This window comes from Staurois parvus, unplaced genomic scaffold, assembly GCF_062004578.1.
Source record: "Staurois parvus isolate SC_StPar_1 unplaced genomic scaffold, SC_StPar_1.0 ptg002090l, whole genome shotgun sequence".
Taxonomy (NCBI): domain Eukaryota; kingdom Metazoa; phylum Chordata; class Amphibia; order Anura; family Ranidae; genus Staurois; species Staurois parvus.
The window spans coordinates 216,685-236,206 of NW_028319886.1; the positions used below are offsets into that span (position 1 = coordinate 216,685).

Here is a 19,522-nt window from a genome sequence, read left to right on the forward strand (position 1 = left end):
CACCGAGCATTCCATGGCTGTGCTGTGATACGCACAATCGGGGCATTTCTGTAAAGCAGGCCATCCATTCAGCACCACATCGGATTGTATTTTTTAAACCAATGCAGCTCAGCACGTGTATGCGTCCCGGGGTGCCGCGGTGTATTGTGTGTCGGGCCGTACAGTACGATGCAGACAATGAACGGCACCACACACAGAGCAGGCGGGTCGCCATGCGTCGCGGTAATGGCAATAACGTGCGCACAAGTGTGAATGATTTATTCATGAACACAGAGCTGCATTAATTGGGGTCTTTTATATCTGCCTGCAAATTTCTGCGGTCAAGAAAAAAAAAAATAATAATGAGTGCGAGACGGAAAAATAGCGCTGAGATCAGCGCGATTATACGGTGCGTTTATTAAACGAAGTCCGTGTCACTTTGTAAATAATTACCGAGAAAATCTCGTTGACTTTTCTGAGAGCGTCTTCTCTTCGGTCGTGTGCCTACCCTCACCCACCAGAAGCCAAAAAGGGAGGGGGGCGGGGTCGTATTTCTGGGTAAAACCATCCATCAGCAACATTTTAATTTCTTTACTTCATAAACAAAGTGCGACGTTCGCAACAAAGTATCCGACGCCAGGAATGTTTCTTGATTGCAGAACTAGAACCGGGCGTTTTTGTTATCGCAATATTTCTCTAATTGGATAGGTCCACCCAACTGCGGAATTTCTGATTCGGCGAAACATTGAGGTTATCTGATCAGACAATTATTTATGGATTTAGTATGCGCAAATGTATTCCGAAGAATTCCAATACTTGAAAAGCAGAGGGCCAGCCAGAAACAACAAGATAGAAAATGAAGACGAGAGGATGAACAAAACCAGCTTTCCCCAGAAATATCCTTTTCTGCCACTAGATGTCCTCAGTCTCATGACCGCCATCATGTAATCCCGGACGAGCCCCCAACCAGCGACTGGACCGTGAAAAGAGAAGCAGCACAACGGTAGGCTCTCGGTCACTGTGCTCTTCTTTCCTATCAGCATATGAACTGATTGGCTTCTTGTGCTGCTTCTTCCTCTCAAACTCCAGCCCTACTATACATGGACTGCAAGAGGCTGGTACCAGGTACTTACACGGTATGCTGATTGATGAATGATCACAGTCATTTTAATTGGACTATAGTTCAACTTTAAAGCCCAGTTTTAAGTTTTAAATTCAATACTCAGCCCGTCCCCAACGGCCATGTCTAGGTTGAATGAGGCTCAGTGCTGTTCACCCCATTCCTGTGAGTTCTGTGAATCCAGGACAGCCCTGCAGGGCAGTAGAGATGTAGGGGCCGGGGTGGGTGGGAGAAACCACAGTACCCAGTGGGGACTAGCCCCGAAAGACTGAACAAAAACAGCTTTTGATGCAGAAATCTTCCAAGCAATATTCTTTTCTGCCACTAGATGTCCTTCATCTCATGACCACTATCATTCAACCCACATCCTCTAAGGCAGCCTAGGTCATCCCAGACAAGCCCCCAGCCAGCGACTGGACAGTTAAAAGAGAAGCAGCACATTGGTGAGCTCTCCTAGCTTCAATGCTCACCCCGTCCCTTACAAGCTCCCCTTGCCTATCCCCAACAGCCATGTTCTAGGTTGAATGAGGCTCAGCGCTGTTCACCCCACTTCCGGTCAATCCAGGACACCCCTAAAGATGTAGGGGCAAAGGGGGGGTAGAAACCACAGTACCCAGTGGGGACCAGCCCCGAAAGACTGAACAAAAACAGCTTTTGATACAGAAATCTTCCAAGCAATATTCTTTTCTGCCACTAGATGTCCTTCGTCTCATGACCACTATCGTTCAACCCACATCCTCTAAGGCAGCCTAGGTCATCCCGGATGAGCCCCCAGCCAGTGACTGGACAGTGAAAGGAGAAGCAGCACAATGGTAGGCTCTCTGTCACTGTGCTCTTCTCTCCTATTAGCATATGAACCGATTGGCTTCTTGTGCTGCTTCTTTCTCTCAAACTCCAGCCCTACTATACATGGACTGCAAGAGGCTGATTGATGAATGATCACAGAGCTACAATCATTTTGTCATTTAAATTGGCCTATAGTTCAACTTTAAAGCCCAGCTTTACTTTTTAAGTTCAATACTCACCCCGTCCCATACAAGCACCCCTTGCCTATCCCCAACAGCCATCTTCCAGGTTGAATGAGGATCAACCATCATGTAATCCCGGACGAGCCCCCAAGTGAATGGCCCGTGAATGGTAGGCTCTCTGTCACTCTGCTCTTCTCTCCTATCAGCATGCTCCTTATCAATATAAAAAGCCCTAAAATATACCTCTGGCATGGAGTAAATTCACGGTTTGGTGCTACCAAAGAGCTATTGAACCCCCAAATCATCACAACGGATGCACTTTAAGAACAAAGTGCATGGCTGGTTTAAGGCAAGACTGTGACTGGAGTGTTAGAAGAGGCGTGACGATGTTTATGTATATGCAGCATGTGGACAATTATAATGGTCTATAGCATATTATTAGCTGACATTAAGGCTGTCACTTTATACATCAATTCCATTAAAAAAAAAAAAAAAAAACAAACAAAAAAATGGCATCATTTACAATACGCATCTTTAATCGGTAAAGAAAAGCTGTCCTCGAACCTACGTACAAGATCTGAAATCAACACTCAGATGATATCTTTCTTCTACTGGCCAATGAGAGGAGCAACTGAAAGAATGAGGTTACCTGAGGTTGGCAAAGTGAGAGGCATCTCTATTTCTATGATAAACACCAGGTACACATATGGACAATAAAAGACAAACGCACAGGCACCAGAACTTACATGGTTGTATTATCAATGGACTAGCTACTTCGTGCAGGAAATAGTTGACTGACCAAAGATGGTGGCATTTTTTCGGGGAGAAAAGAAACTGAAGTGTTTCAATGCATCCCACACCTATTAGATCATGATGGACAGCTTATTTCAGAACAATGGACCATTGAAGTTGCTATCCTCACCCCATGGCCATTAATATGGAGTTGCTCCCCCTCTGTGTGGCTATAACAGCCCCCCGTTCTTCTTCCCATTCCAAAACCAGCCTCTTCTAGGAAGGCTTTTCACAAAAGGATGAGGATGTCTGTCGGAGTTTATGCCCATTTGTGAGGTCAGGTACTGATGTTGGATGAGAAGACCTGGCTTACAATCAGCATTCCGATTCATCCCAAAGGTGTTCAGTAGAGTTGAGGTCAGGGTTCTAGGAAGACACTTGAGTTCCTCCACCTATCACACTTAAATGAACATGCTGGACATCCCATACCAAACCATGGCCATTAATATAGAGTTGTCCCTCCTCCCCTCATGGCCATTATATGGTGTTGTCCCCTCTGTAGCTATAACATCCTCCTCTCTTCTGTGAAGGCTTTCCACGAGATTTTGGAGGGTGTCTGTGGAAATTTGTCTCCATTTTTTAGGTCAGGTACTGATGTTGGATGAGAAGACCTGTCTCGCAATCAGCATTCCGATTTATTCCAAAGGTTGAGGTCAGGGTTCTGAGAAGACACTTGAGTTCCTCCACCTATCACACTTATATGAACTTGCTAGACATCCCATACCAAAACCATGGCCATTAATATAGAGTTGTCCCTCCTCCCCCCCATGGCCATTATATGGTGTCCCCTCTGTGGCTATAACATCCTCCACTCTTCTGTGAAGACTTCCAACAAGATTTTGGAGGGTGTCTGTGGAAATTTGTCTCCATTTTTGAGGTCAGGTACTGATGTTGGATGAGAAGGCCTGTTTCACAACTGGCCTTTCCAATTCATCACAAAAAAGTGTCCAGTAGTAGGGTTGAGGTCAGGGCTTTGAGCTTACTGGACCTTTCATTGGCCATTAATATGGAGTTGGCTTCCTTTTGTCCCCACTGTTTTGGTAAGGCTTCCCACAAGATTTTGGTGAAATTTTTACAGTTGGTCACCATAGCTCCCTAAAGTTGCTTTTTTGCAACCAAACAGCCTCTGCTGTTCTGGGAAAGCTTTAGACATGAATCTGGGAATGTATGCACATTTGTGAGGTCAGGTACTAACGTTGGAATGCCAATCGTGAGCTGGGTCTTCTCATTCAATTTATGTGAAACATCCTTGACTATTCTGGGAAGGCTTTCCACAAGATTTTGGAGGGTGTCTGTGGGAATTTGTGCCCATTAGTGAGGTTATGTACTGATGTTGGATGGGAAGATCTGGATCACAATCAGTCTTCCATTTCATCCCAAAGGTGTTCAGCAGGGGTTGAGATCAGGGCTCTCTGCAGGACACTTGAGTTCCTTCATGACCTCAAACCTACCTTACACCTTTGGGATGACAAAACTCATCCCAGAGGGGATATGTAGGGTTAAGGGCAGGTGCTGATGTTGGATAAGAAGACCTTATACCAAAGGTCTTCCAAAAGTAGGGTTTGGGTTAGGACTGTATAGGACACACTAGTTCCTCCACATCAAACTGGTCAAACCATGTCTTTATGGAGCTGGCTTTGTACACGGGCCCAGTCATGGTGGAGCAGAAAAGGGTCTTCACCAAACTGTTACCACACTGTTGAAAGAGCACAATTGCCTACAGTGTCATTGTAGGATGGAGTTTTACCAGGGCCTTTCACTGGAGACACCTGAACTCCATCATTTGGAAGGGGGTTCACAGACTTTTTCCCAAATATGTAGATGTGATCATTAGGAGCCCACCTACATTTCGCTATATGGTAGGTTTGATGGACAGGTTTCTATAATTTTTGCCCATATAGGTAAATGTGATAATTAGGAGTCCACTTACATTTAGCTATACGGTAGGTGTGATGGACAGGTTTCTACAATTTCTGCCCATATAGGTAGGTATGATGATTTGGTGTCAACAGGGCTTTTTTACTCCGAGAATAGGTGCAGGAACCCTTCCTTCTGAGTCACCCCCCCACCCACCTCCAAGGTTGGAGGAGCACAATTGTCTACAATGTCTTTGTATGATGGAGTATTAACAGCTACTGATGTTGGATGAGAAGACCTGATCCCTAAGGTCTTCCTAAAGTAGGGTTGACGTCAGAGCTTTGTGCAGACGCTTACGTTCCTCCACACCAAACTGGTCAAACCATGTCTTTATGGAGCTGGCTTTGTACACAGGGGACCAGTCATAGTGGAAGAGAAAACGGTCTTCACCAAACTGTAGACAATCGTGCTTTTCCAACCTTGTGGTAACAGTTTGGTGAAGACCGTTTTCTCTTCCACTATGACTGGTCCCCTGTGTACAAAGCCAGCTCCATAAAGACATGGGTGACCAGTTTGGTGTGGAGGAACTTAAGCATCCTGCACAAAGCTCTGACGTCAACCCTACTTTAGGAAGACGTTAGGGATCAGGTTTTCTCATCCAACATCAGTAGCTGTTAATACTCCATCATACAAAAGACATTGTAGACAATCGTGCTTTTCCAACCTTGTGGTAACAATGTCTTTGTATGATGGAGTATTAACAGCTACTGATGTTGGATGAGAAAACCTGATCCCTAAGGTCTTCCTAAAGTAGGGGTGACGTCAGAGCTTTGTGCAGGACGCTTAAGTTCCTCCATACCAAACTGGTCAAACCATGTCTTTATGGAGCTGGCTTTGCACACAGAGGACCAGTCATAGTGGAAGAGAAAAGGGTCTTCACCAAACTGCTACCACAAGGTTGGAAAAGCACAATTGTCTACAATGTCTTTGTATGATGGAGTATTAACAGCTACTGATGTTGGATGAGAAGACCTGATCCCTAAGGTCTTCCTAAAGTAGGGTTGACGTCAGAGGTTTGTGCAGGACACTTAAGTTCCTCCACACCAAACTGGTCAAACCATGTCTTTATGGGGCTGGCTTTGCACACAGGGGCCCAGTCATGGTGGAAGAGAAAAGGGTCTTCACCAAACTGTTACCACAAGGTTGGAAGAGCACAATTGTCTACAATGTCTCTGTATGATGGATTATTAACAGTCTGCTACTGATGTTGGATGAGAAGTCCTGGCTCATAATCACCATTCCAATTTCAGTTCATCCCAAACTCTTACCAGACGGTTGGAGAAGAACATTTGTCTACAATATCTTTGTATGATGTGATATTACCAGTACCCCTCACTGGTGACACCTGAACTCCATCATTAGGGAGGGGTTACATATTTTTGGCTATATAGTGTACACATTGCTGGACTCGCATGGACTTCACATAAACATATGTTGGAGGTTAGGTTTGCTTCAGGACTCATCTTGTACTTACATGTGAGACAGATTGGCCATTTTAGAGAACATGCGGTTACTGATGTTGGGGATCTCTATACCCTCCATGATCCTGGGGAAGAAGGGAAAGTAACTATATGAGATGTTGCACAAAAACAGGGGTGGGGGGCCTTCATCCCCATCTGTCTTCCACACAATGCAGTTTTAACATCTATACCCTTGTGATTTGATGAAAATTCACACCTTCAGCCACATGAATAGAAAAATTGACACCTGTGCAGACTTCCTGACACCAAGGATGGGATGATCTGATTATAACATGGAGGTGCCACAGCTATCACTCTACTGTGGTGACTGCCCTGAGGGGTCTGTACTGGGGAGAGGGGTCTGTACTGAGAAGAGGGTCTTTACTGGGGGGTGATTGTCCTGAGGGTTCTGTACTGGGGAGGAGAGTCTTTACTGAGGGGGAGGGCTGTACTGGAGAAGAGGGGTTTTTACTGAGGGGGCTGTACTGGGAATGGGGTCTGTACTGGTGGGGGTGTCTATACTAAGGGATTATTACTAGGAAGGGGGGTCTTTACCGGAGAGGGGGTCTTTACTGAAGGGTCTTTACTGGGAAGGTGGTCTTTACTGGGGTGGTGACTGACCTGACAGGTCTGTACTGGGAAGGGGAGCCTATAATTAGGGGTCTGTACTGGGGAGGGGATCTGTACTGGAGAAGAGGGTTTTTTTACTGAGGAGGCTGTACTGGGGAAGTGGTCTTAACTGAGGGGAACTTTACTGCGAAGGGGGTCTGTACTGTGGGGGGGGGGGTCTATACTGAAGGATTGGTACTGGGAAGAGGGGTCTGAACCGGGAAAAGGGTATTTACTGATGGGTCTGTACTGGGAAGGTGGTCTTTATTGGGAGGTGACTGTCCTGAGTGGTCTGTACTGGGAAGGTGGTCTTTACTGGGGGAGTGACTGTCCTGATGGGTCCGTACTGGGAAGGTGGTCTTTACTGGGGAGTGACTGTCCCGAGGGGTCTGTACTGGGAAGGTGGTCTTTACTGGGGGAGTGACTGTCCCGATGGGTCTGTACTGGGAAGGTGGTCTTTACTGGGGGAGTGACTGTCCCGATGGGTCTGTACTGGGAAGGTGGTCTTTACTGGGGAGTGACTGCCCTGAGGGGTCTGTACTGGGAAGGTGGTCTTTATTGGGAGGTGACTGTCCTGAGGGGTCTGTACTGGGAAGGTGGTCTTTAATGGGGAGTGACTGTCCAGAGGGGTCTGTACTGGGAAGGTGGTCTTTACTGGGGGAGTGACTGCCCTGATGGGTCTGTACTGGGAAGGTGGTCTTTACTGGGGGAGTGACTGTTCCGATGGGTCTGTACTGGGAAGGTGGTCTTTACTGGGGGAGTGACTGTCCTGATGGGTCTGTACTGGGAAGGTGGTCCTTACTGGGGAGTGACTGTCCTGAGGGGTCTGTACTGGGAATGTGGTCTTTACTGGGGGAGTGACTGTCCCGAGGGGTCTGTACTGGGAAGGTGGTCTTTACTGGGGGAGTGACTGTCCTGATGGGTCTGTACTGGGAAGGTGGTCTTTACTGGGGAGTGACTGTCCTGATGGGTCTGTACTGGGAAGGTGGTCTTTACTGGGGAGTGACTGTCCTGATGGGTCTGTACTGGGAAGGTGGTCTTTACTGGGGAGGGACTGTCCTGATGGGTCTGTACTGGGAAGGTGGTCTTTACTGGGGGAGTGACTGTCCTGAGGGGTCTGTACTGGGAAGGGGAGTCTATGCTTAGGGGTCTGAACTGGGAAGGGGAGTCTGTACTGGGGGGGGGGGGTCTGTACTGGGGGTAGTAAGTAAGGGGATGTGGTTCACATGGAGCACTGACTCGCTAGGGGGTCTGTGTCCACCTGACACCACAGCGCCTTGCAACGCAAAAACAATGTCAGGGGGACACAGCAACCCCCCCACAAGTTGGCAGTCGGTGCTCCCCTGACAGTGGCAGTTCATAGTGAGGGGAAATCTCCTCCTACTATATATCAGGGCCAAGAGGACGACTTCCCCCACTCTGAACTGTTGCAACATCTGGTTGTCAGGTGAATATTTTTAGGGAGGGAGCATCCTTTCCTGGAGGTCTGTACTGGGTGGGGGCAGTGGTGGTGTCTCTTCACAGAAGGGTCTATAATGGGGGGGTCTCTGCTGAGTGGTGACTGTCCTGAGCAATTTGAAGCCGTGACATGTTGGGTATCGACTGACTCGGCACAACCTCATCTTATATATTTTAGCTAAAAAAAAATTATGTATCGTCAAAAATTAACTTCAGTGTATTCTTTACAGAAATTTTTTGTCTTGATAAATCATTCCACAAATATCACATGACATTAAAAAAAAAAAAAAAATATCCAATCTATCACTTTTTATTCTCCAGGGTCTCTACTTTCAGAAAACGTACATTTTGGGGGTTTAAAGGAATTTTCAAGCCTAAAAATTATTTTTTTACATTTAAAAAGTCCTGGATTCTTTCTTGGATACACAGAATATAACATTTATAGGTAACGTTGATCCAGGGAATATCTGATTGCCTCTCGGGGGATCAGGAAGGAATTTTTTTCCCAGCAGGAAAAAATTGGATCGTGCTTTGCTGGGTTTTTTTTTGCCTTCCTCTGGATCAACGGTGGGTGTAGGATTATAACTTTTTTTTTGTATTTTTTTATTTTTTTCTAATGGTTGAAATGGATGGACTTTTGTCTTTTTTTCAGCCAGACTAACTATGTACATATGTGCAAAAATTACTCTGAGTGTGAAAGAGTTTCTACAGATTGAATTCTATTTCTGCTTTTTTTTATTTTTATTTTTTTATTTCCTAAATATATTTTTTTTCCCGGCATCCCTTCCTAATTCCTTCACCCCCCCCCCCCAACCCGACTAGAAAGAGGAGGATCTAAATATGAAATCTCTTCCTAAATAGAGATGAGAATGTAAAGAAAAAATTAAATAATAATTACAGAAGAAGAAAAAAAAAAACAAATGTCAGGTTTTAATGAAGTCTGATGGGGTGGACATGGAAATTATTAACGTGTGTCAAAATTCATTACACGGCTGGACATGTGAAATCCCGGATACAGAGCAAAAGATTATAAATAGTAATAAAAACCTCATAAATAGCAAATCACAAAACGCACAAGTTGAGATTTTTTTTTTTTGTGCAATCAAAACGTGGAATGTGACTCACATTTTGGCGTAAGAAAGTGCAGCTCCAATGGAAATCGCCGTATTTTGTGTAATATGAATATTTCCTATGCTCCTGAGTGCCATCTAGTGACCGTAATACAGTAATTCCCCTGAATGAGGTATTTTAGAAACAATACTGCATTATGGCCATCGGATGGCGCTTATATTAGAAAATGATCAATGGCGATTTTTTTTTTTTGTTGGGGTTGAGCGAATGTTTGTCCCATTTATTCAGCAACGTTTTTGTACGTAGACCCTATATAGTCCATTTCTCAAGTTTAACCCAAGAACTGCATGCTCAGCGGTCACGTGATTGCTCAGTTCTCTGTCTTTGTGCCGGCTCCACCCAGAGGTCTGATTGGCAGCTGGATCAGCCTCTCAGCACACCGCTCCAGCAAGCACTGGAGGGGCAGAGCACAGAGTGGTGACTGACTGTCGCTTCTCTCTGCTCACAGTAAACCAAAAACAGAGATCAGTGGTCTTGTGATCGCTCAGTTCTCCATCTTTGAGCCGGCTCCACCCTGGGGCCTAGTCGGCAGCTGTATCAGCCTTTCAGCACACCGCTCCAGTGAGCACTGGAGGGGCAGAGCACAGAGCGATGACTGACAGTCACCGCTCTCTATTCAGAGCTGAATCAAGAACTGCGTGCTCAGTGGTCACGTGATTGCTCAGTTCTCTGTCTTTGAGCCGGCTCCACCCTGGGGCCTAGTCAGCAGCTGGATTAGCCTTTCAGCACACTGCTCCAGTGAGCACTGGAGGGGCAGAGCACAGAGCGGTGACTGACAGTCGCTTTTCTCTGCTCAGAGTGAACCAAGAACATAGTGATCAGCGGTTATGTGATTGCTCCGTTCTCCGTCTTTGAGCCGGCTCCACCCAGGACGTCTGATTGGCAGCTGGATCGGCCTCTCAGCACACCGCTCCAGCAAGCACTGCAGAGGCAGAGAACAGAGCAATGACTGACAATTGCTTCTCTCTGCTCAGAGTGAACCAAAAACAGTGTGATCAGCGGTCATGTGATCACTCAGTCCTCAGTCTTTGAGCTGGCTCCACCCTGGGGCCTAGTCGGCAGTTGGAACTGCCTTTCAGCACACCGCTCCAGTGAGCACTGAAGGAGTAGAGCACAGAGCAGTGACTGACATTCGCTTCTCTCTGCTCAGAGTGAACCAAAAACAGTGTGATCAGCGGTCATGTGATCACTCAGTCCTCAGTCTCCACCCTGGGGCCTAGTCGGCAGTTGGATCAGCCTCTCAGCACACCGCTTCAGTGAGCACTGGAGGGGCAGAGCACAGAGCGATGACTGACAGTCACCACTCTTTACTCAGAGGTGAATCAAGAGTGCTCAGAGGTCATGTGATCACTCAGTTCTCCGTCTTTGATCTGGTAGGGGACAGCTGCAGCATCACACCGATGCTGCAACATGGAGGGGACTATGTAGGTTTTTTTCGGGTTTTTTTTTACCTTACGACCCCAAACTTCTCTTTTAGTAAGCGCTGCTTTAACAGGTGAATTCTTAGAGGACTCCACAAAGCAAATATTATTTATACATTAACATCGGTATCATGGAAAAACAAGATACTTACAAGGATTGCAGGTTGGGCAACATATCAAACTGGTTATGTGGAATATAATTGAGAGGATTGAAGGATATATTCCTGAAAAGTAAAATATTAAAAATTAGCATCCACGTAGTACCAGAACAACTGTCCTATCGACTATCAGACATGGAGATATCTAGCATACGGGTACACGAGGCTATAGGGACGTTGAGAGACAAAAAAAATGGCATGTATAGGGGTCTATTTAGAAATAATTTGTTGCACGATTGTCAAAAGCATTCGTAGAAGTTGAACGAAAAGTCCTGTATTATTTCTAGTAGATGAATTCCGGTATCGTCAGCTCCATCTAATGGCCAAAATGCGGTATAGTTTTCTCAAGGAGAGATTTCAGAAAACTATACCTCATTTCGGCCACTAGGTAGAGCTGATGATACCGGAATTCGACTCTTAGGAAAAATACGGTGACCTTTCCTTCAGCTTGCATGAATGTTTTATAAACAGACCCCATACACACACATAGGTTGAACTGGATGGACCGGTGACTTTTTTTTTTTGAACCCTTCAAACTATATATAAAATTTATAGCTGTAGTTATTCCGATCAGTCCAATAATATGTCATCATAGTAGATGGAAACCCAATCCTTAAATCTCATAGAAGCTTTAACATGTTAATGTTGATTTGTTTTCAATATTTGTAGATCTGCAACTTTCTATATAATGATCCTCGGCGATCCTGCCAAAAAGGCCCTCGCTCAGGCAGCTCCTGTAATGGGGTGACGACGCTCTGTCCCCCAGTTGTGCTCCTGCGTTGTCACCCCATCACACAGGGTTCCAATGGTCACTACAAGTGTCCATCAGGAACACCTGACCGTCACACCTATATGAGCTTGCTGGACATCCCATTCCAAAATTTTGGCCATTATATGGTGTTGCCCCCTCTGAGGCTATAACATCCTCTATTCGTGTGTGAAGGCTCTCCAAAAGGTTTTGGGAATTTGTCTACATCTTCTAGGTCAGGTGCTGATGTTGGATGAGAAGACCTGGCTCATGATCTATGTCTCAGTTCATCCCAAAGGAGTTCAGTAGGGTTGAGGTCAGGGCTCTGTGCAGGATTCTCAAGTTCCTTCATGACCTCAAACTTACTGAACACCTTTGGGCTGAGAAGACCTGATCCCAAAGCTATTCAGTAGGGTTAAGGGCGGCTACTGATGTTGGATGAGAAAACCTCATCCCAAAGGTGTTCAGTAGGGTTAAAGGCAGCTACAGATGTCGGATAAGAAGACCTGATCACAAAAGGTATTCAGTAGGGTTAAGGGCGGCTACTGATGTTGGATGAGAAAACCTCATCCCAAAGGTGTTCAGTAGGGTTAAAGGCCGCTACAGATGTCGGATAAGAAGACCTGATCCCAAAGGTGTTCAGTAGGGTTAAGGGCGGCTACTGATGTTGGATGAGAAGACCTCATCCCAAAAGGTATTCAGTAGGGTTAACGGTGGCTACTAATGTTGGATGAGAAGACCTCATCCCAAAGGTGTTCAGTAGGGTTGAGGTCAGGGCTCTGTGCAGGTTTCTCAAGTTCCTCCATGACCTCAAACTTACTGACCACCTTTGGGCTGAGAAGACCTGATCCCAAAAGGTATTCAGTAGGGTTAAGGGTGGCTACTGATGTTGGATGAGAAGACCTCATCCCAAAAGGTGTTCAGTAGGGTTAAGGGCAGCTACTGATGTTGTAGGAGAAGATCTGATCCCAAAGGTGTTCAGTAGGGTTGAGGTCAGGGCTCTGTGCAGGATTCTCAAGTTCCTCCATGACCTCAAACTCACTGAACACCTTTAGGCTGAGAAGACCTGATCCCAAAGCTATTCAGTAGGGTTAAGGGCGGCTACTGATTTTGGATGGGAAGACCTCATCCCAAAGGTGTTCAGTAGGGTTAAGGGCGGCTACTAATGTTGGATGAGAAGACCTCATCCCAAAGGTGTTAAGTAGGGTTAAAGGCAGCTACTAATGTTGGATGGGAAGACCTGATCCCAAAGGTGTTCAGTAGGGTTAAGGGCAGCTACTAATGTTGGATGAGGAGATGTCATCTCAAAGGTGTTCAGTAGGGTGAAGGGCAGCTACTGATGTTGTAGGAGAATATCTGATCCCAAAGGTGTTCAGTAGGGTTGAGGTCAGGGCTCTGTGCAGGATTCTCAAGTTCCTCCATGACCTCAAACTTACTGAACACCTTTGGGCTGAGAAGACGTGATCCCAAAGCTATTCAGTAGGGTTAAGGGCAGCTTCTAATTTTGGATGAGAAGACCTCATCCCAAAGGTGTTCAGTAGGGTTAAAGGCGGCTACAGATGTCGGATGAGAAGACCTGATCACAAAAGGTATTCAGTAGGGTTAACAGTGGCTACTAATGTTGGATGAGAAGACCTCATCCCAAAGGTGTTCAGTAGGGTTAAGGGCAGCTACTAATGTTGGATGAGAAGACCTGATCCCAAAAGGTGTTCAGTAGGGTTAAGGGCGGCTACTGATGTTGGATGAGAAGACCTGATCCCAAAGGTGTTCAGTAGGGTTAAGAGCGGCTACTGATGTTGGATGAGAAGACCTGATCCCAAAGATGTTCAGTAGGGTTAAGGGCGGCTACTAATGTTGGATGAGAAGATCTCATCCCAAAAGGTGTTCAGTAGGGTTAAGGGCGGCTACTGATGTTGGATGAGAAGACCTCTTCCCAAAAGGTGTTCAGTAGGGTTAAGGGCAGGTACTGATGTTGGGTGAGACCCAACAACCCCCCCCTGTTCTGGGAAGGCTTGTTAGCACAAGGTTGGAAAAGCACCATTGTCTTAAACAGTGGTTCCCAACCTCAGTTCTCGAGTACCCCCCAACAGGCCATGTCTTAATAAAGTCCTATATAAAATAGCTCTCAAACTCCAACCCATTGATGTTGAGCTAATGTACTTGTGCAAGCTAAAGAAAATCTTGGATACATGACCTGGTGGTGGTACTTGAGAGCTGAGGTTGGGAAACACTTGTCTTAAATGTCTTCCCCAAACTGTGACCTCAAGGTTGGAAGAGCACAAATGTCTACAATCTCTTTGTATGATGGAGAATCAACAGGACCCTTCACTGGAGACACCTGAACCCAGTACTTTGAAAGGGGTGGAGGGGGGTTCAGATACTTTTGGTCATATAATGAATGATTAAAAAGGTGACATAAGAACACTCACAACTGTTGAAGTTCTTGCAGGTTGGCGAACAGTGATGGGGGAAACGTCTCCATCTGGTTACCAGAAAGGTCTCTGTTTATGGACAAGGTAACATAATAGACAGTTAGATGTTCCATCAAACAATATTTTGAGTTAATGAAAATCTATAGTGGGGGGGAGGGAGGCAATATACAGTATAAGCAATTTAAAAGCCAACTCCACCTTTTGCACCATGTTACGTGTTACCCATGTAGCATGGTGCAAATGAGACACGACTCTTGTATTTAAACAATATTTGCCCATCCTAGAGTTCAGCTGTAAGGCAAATCAGTGTATTTTTTTTTTTTTAACTGCCTATGCAGATGCACCAGGAAGTTGGAGGAGATCTATCAAAGTGAGATAGAACAATTTTCCCCATTGAAAGGTTTCTTGGTGGTGGCAACTGTTGGATTTCCTATAGATTTGACTAGTAATGAGCTAAAGTTTATGCTGAACTCACTGGAAACTGTCACGTGGTAGCAGACCACCCAGTCAGCTATGGATGACAGTGACTTCATTGACTCAATATGGGCACATGGCTAAATTTGGACAATGTCAATGACCAAATATGGCCACCTTCATCGCCACCCAGTCAGCTTTGGCCATGGAATTCCCCCAACCTGCAGCTGCACGTTAAAGGGACAGGGATGCCGGTGACATCATTGACCTAATTTGGGGAGATGGTTACATTTGGACAATGTCAATGACCACATATGGCCACCCCCATCACCACCCATTGGTGATGGAATTCCCCACCCCGCAGCTGCACTTAAAGAGGTGGGGATGCCGGTGGCATCATTGACCTAATCAGGGGTGGACTGACAACTCATGGGGCCCCCGGGCAATAGGGGATCATGGGGCCCCTGTGCCCTTGCCCAAACTCAAAAAAGCCTAGGAAAAAGGTACCAGGGGCATCTCATGGGGCCCCCTACTGACCCCGGGCCCTCGGGCTGTGCCAGAGTTTCCAAATGGTCAGTCCACCCCTGGACCTAATTAATTTGGGGACATGGTTAAATTTGGACAATGGCAATGATCAAATATGGCCATGTGGCCATATTAGGTCAATGATGTCATCAGCCTCCCTGCCTCTTTGTGAAGAGCGTCTGCAGGACAGGGGACTCCTCGGCCAAAGCGGATTGGGTTGGTGATCTACCATCATGTGACAGTTTTCTCCACGTTTGGCCCGAACCTTCAGTAGCTGTGCCAATGGTTACAGGACAGTTAGAGAGGGTGAACCTCTCAGAGGGAACACTGGCAACAATAAAACCTGACCGGGGCTTTAACTCTTTCACATTCCATCCAAAATTAGGAGAAAAGAACATCTAGTTTACCATCCCATATCAGGATCTAAAGTAGCATAGCTATGCCTTCGTGTTTGTATTTCTTTGAATGATAATGGATGTGAACAAAACAAAGCTGCACCCCGTTATTAAGAACAGAAAGACTCACAGGTCTACCAGCTTGGGCATCTGAGTCAGTGCTTTGTTCTTGATCCCTTGTATCTTGTTTCGACGCAAGACTCTACGAGAGAAGAACGGAAGATCTGTTACGTTAACACATTGAGGACATTAGGAGACACCCTCCCCCCATTAGCTTTTCAACTGCCCATTTGTGGCCAAATAATTCGTTACCCCCCTTCCCCCAAAACATGATATATTTTCTGAAAGAAGAGACCCTGCAGAATAAACTGTTGGTAGATGCAATTTTCTAAGTCACATGATATTAGAACTTCATCAGGGAGGTGTATTTAGGACACTATAGGAGCGGAAGGGTGGGATTCCTTTCATGCAAAGCATATAGGTCAGTATCAAATCTCACCCAGAAGCTCTTAAAGTGTCTTAAACACACTTTACCGATGAAGTGGCAAGTAGAAGTCATGAAATGCGTTGAGGGTGTTATATCTTATAACCAATAAAAACCCACATCCTTCTACCTGAGACTTTTAAAGACCTCCAACTTTATGGGCACACCTACTCTACTGACCTTTTGGGACCAAGTTCCTGGTACATGAGCGGAGAATCCTAAATATGAACACCCAGACCTAGGGAGGTATAAAGTCTCTGAATCAAAAGATGTTGTTTCGGGGGGTAACAGAACCCCTCAGATAAGACCTGCTAACGCCTCCTATAGAAAAGGGGGACTGGGGCACCTAGTCACCCTGAAACCCCATACCTCCCCGGGTCTGGGTGCTCCTTCTCAGGGTTATCGGCTCATTTACCTGTCTTGATACTTTGTACTTTTTTTTTTCTTACAATGTATACCTTAAGACACTTAAAGGGTCTTCAAAAATCCTTCCTGATGAAGTGTCCAGAAGAAGTCATGAAACGCGTTGACAATGATACATGTATGTCTTATAAGTAAACATAATAGATTTTATGAAAGCAGAGACCTTAGAAAATAAAATGGTGGTAATTGCAGTTTTTTTTTTTTAAGTGCTTCATTAGGAAGGTGTATTTAAGACACTATAGGAGCGGATGGGTGGGATTACTTTCATACAAAGCATATAGGTCAGCATCAAATCTCACCCAGAAGCTCTTAAAGTGTCTTAAATACACCGTCCTGATGAAGTGGCAAGTAGAAGTCATGAAATGCATTGATGGCGTTATACTTGTATCTTATAACCAATAAAAACCCACATCCTCTTACTTGAGATTTTTTAAAGACCTCCAACTTTATGGGTGCACCTCCTCTACTGACCTTTTTGGACCAAGTTCCTGGTACATGAGAACCCTAAATATGAAGACACAGACCTAGGGAGGGATAAAGTCTCTGAATCAAAAGAAGTTTCGGGGGTAACAGAACCCCTTCTTCAGATAAGACCTGCTAAGGCCTCCTATAAAAAGGGGGACTGGGGCACCTAGTCACCCTGAAACATCATTTGATTCAGAGACCCCATACCTCCCTGGGTCTGGGTGCTCCTTCTCAGGGTAGACATCTCATTTACCTGTCTTGATACTTTGTACTTCTTTTTTTTCTTACAATGTATACCTTAAGACACTTAAAGGGTCTTCAAAAAACCTTCCTGATGAAGTGTCCAGAAGAAGTCATGAAACACGTTGACAATGATACATGTATGTCTTATAAGTAAACATAATAGATTTTCTGAAAGCAGAAACCCTCAGATAAGACTTGCCAAGACCTCCTATAAAAAAGTGGGACTGGGGCACCTAGTCACCCTGAAACCCCATACCTCCCTGGGTCTGGGTGCTGCTTCTCAGGGTAATCGTCTCATTTACCTGTCTTGATACTTTGTACTTCCTTTTTTCTTACAATGTATACCTTAAGACACTTAAAGGGTCTTCAGAAAACCTTCCTGATGAAGTGTCCAGAAGAAGTCATGAAACGCGTTGACAATGATACATGTATGTCTTATAAGTAAAAATAATAGATTTTATGAAAGCAGAGACCTTGGAAAATAAAATGGTGGCAGTTGCTTCATCAGGAAGGTGTATTTAAGACACTTTGAGAACTCTGGGGTGGGGTTCTTTTCATGCAGACAATGAAGGTTAGTATCCAATCTCACCCAGAATCCCCTAAACTGTCCTGAATATTCCCGACTGATGAAGTGGCCAGCAGAAGCTACGAAACGTGTTGATGTTATATATACACTCACCGGCCTCATTAGGTCCACCTGTTCAATGGCTTTGTAACAAAAACTGCTAATCAGCCAATCACACGGCAGCAACTCAATGCATTTAGGCATCTAGACGTGGTGAAGATGGCCTGCTGAAGTTCAAACCGAGCATCAATATGGGGAAGAAAGGGGATTTAAGTGACTTTGAACGTGGCATGGTTGTTGGTACCATACGGGCTGGTCTCAGTATTTCAAAAACTGCTGATCTACTGGGATTTTCAGGGCAGAGGACAGGGATTACCGCTGGCAGGGCAGAGGACAGGGATCACCGCTGGCAGGGCAGAGGACAGGGATCAGTACTATAAAGCCAGAGGACAGGGATCACCGTTGGCGTGGCAGAGGGCAGGGATCACCGCTGGAAAGGCAGAGGACAGGGATCACCGCTGGCAGGGCAGAGGACAGGGATCACCGCTGGCAGGGCAGAGGACAGGGATCACCGCTGGCAGGGCAGAGGACAGGGATCACCGCTGGCAGGGCAGAGGACAGGGATCACCGCTGGCAGGGCAGAGGACAGGGATCAGTACTATAAAGGCAGAAGACAGGGATCAGTACTATAAAGGCAGAGGACAGGGATAACCACTGGCAGGGCAGAGGACAGGGATAACCACTGGCAGGGCAGAGGACAGGGATAACCACTGGCAGGGCAGAGGACAGGGATAACCACTGGCAGGGCAGAGGATAGGGATCACCGCTGGCAGGGCAGAGGACAGGGATCACAGCTGGAAAGGCAGAGGACAGGGATCACAGCTGGAAAGGCAGAGGACAGGGATCACCACTGAAAAGACAGAGGTTGGGGATTCTTGGTGGGGTGCAGCCCACCCCGGCACCCCTCTAGATCCTGCCATGTTTCAGGGTAGGCTCCTTGTTCTTTGCTAATACTCCAGCGGTCGAAACGCGAAGGTGCGGAGCCAGCGAAAAGTGCCAAATTATCCTAAGGACATTCCTGAAGTAACCTCAATCCTGCTGGCTGAAGCTGTCCTCTGGTAACACATATGGTGGATATGGAGCAGGGGCGGACTGACTATTCGAGCATTCGGGCACTGCCTGAGGGCCCGGGGTCAGTAGGGGGCCCCATGAAATGCCCCTGGTACCTTTTTTATAGGCTTTTTTAGAATGTGGGCAAGAATACAGGGGCCCCATGATCCCCTAGTGCGTAATACAAGGTGTGCTAGTGGTCACTCCCAACTGAAGTACCTCATATACGGCCCACCTACACTCAAGGCATGGCCCACTGTTCCCACCATCAGGAAACCCAACATGCAACCATCGCTGGAATGCATGTACACGGGAAGCGGCTGCAGAAAGAGGGTGCGGGAGATCAGCAGCACTGAGATGTAACAAAGAGTACAAAAAAAAGCTGAAAACAAGAATTTCATGAAAAAAAAGACTTGTTGTTTTTGATACACAGAGCGAAGTAAACGTCATTCAGTCATGGTGTACATCTACACGAATGTAAAGATTATCTCCATCCCAGGGGTAGACTGACAACTCATGGTGCCCCCCGGGCAATAGGGGATCATGGGGCCCCTGTGTCCTTGCCCAAACTCAAAAAAGCCTATGAAAAAGGTACCAGGGGCATCTCATGGAGCCCCCTACTGACCTCGGGCCCTTTCCAAATGGTCAGTCCGCCCGTTCCATCCCCATCACATCCATGACCTGATGGAGAGACTCATTAAAACT

General features: G+C 46.1%; 1 protein-coding gene across 1 annotated transcript in view; it reads right to left on the minus strand.

Moving 5' to 3' along the window:
- The window catches only part of LOC149432832 (relaxin receptor 1-like), a 113,580-nt gene that overhangs the window by 20,803 nt on the left and 73,255 nt on the right, over positions 1-19,522 (minus strand). The window contains exons 10-13 of the mRNA XM_089664892.1: positions 15,658-15,729; positions 14,191-14,262; positions 11,008-11,079; positions 6,251-6,322 (exon numbers count right to left, since the gene is read on the minus strand). Of these exons, the coding sequence (XP_089521018.1) occupies positions 6,251-6,322; positions 11,008-11,079; positions 14,191-14,262; positions 15,658-15,729 (288 nt within the window). The remainder of the gene's footprint in view (positions 1-6,250; positions 6,323-11,007; positions 11,080-14,190; positions 14,263-15,657; positions 15,730-19,522) is intronic.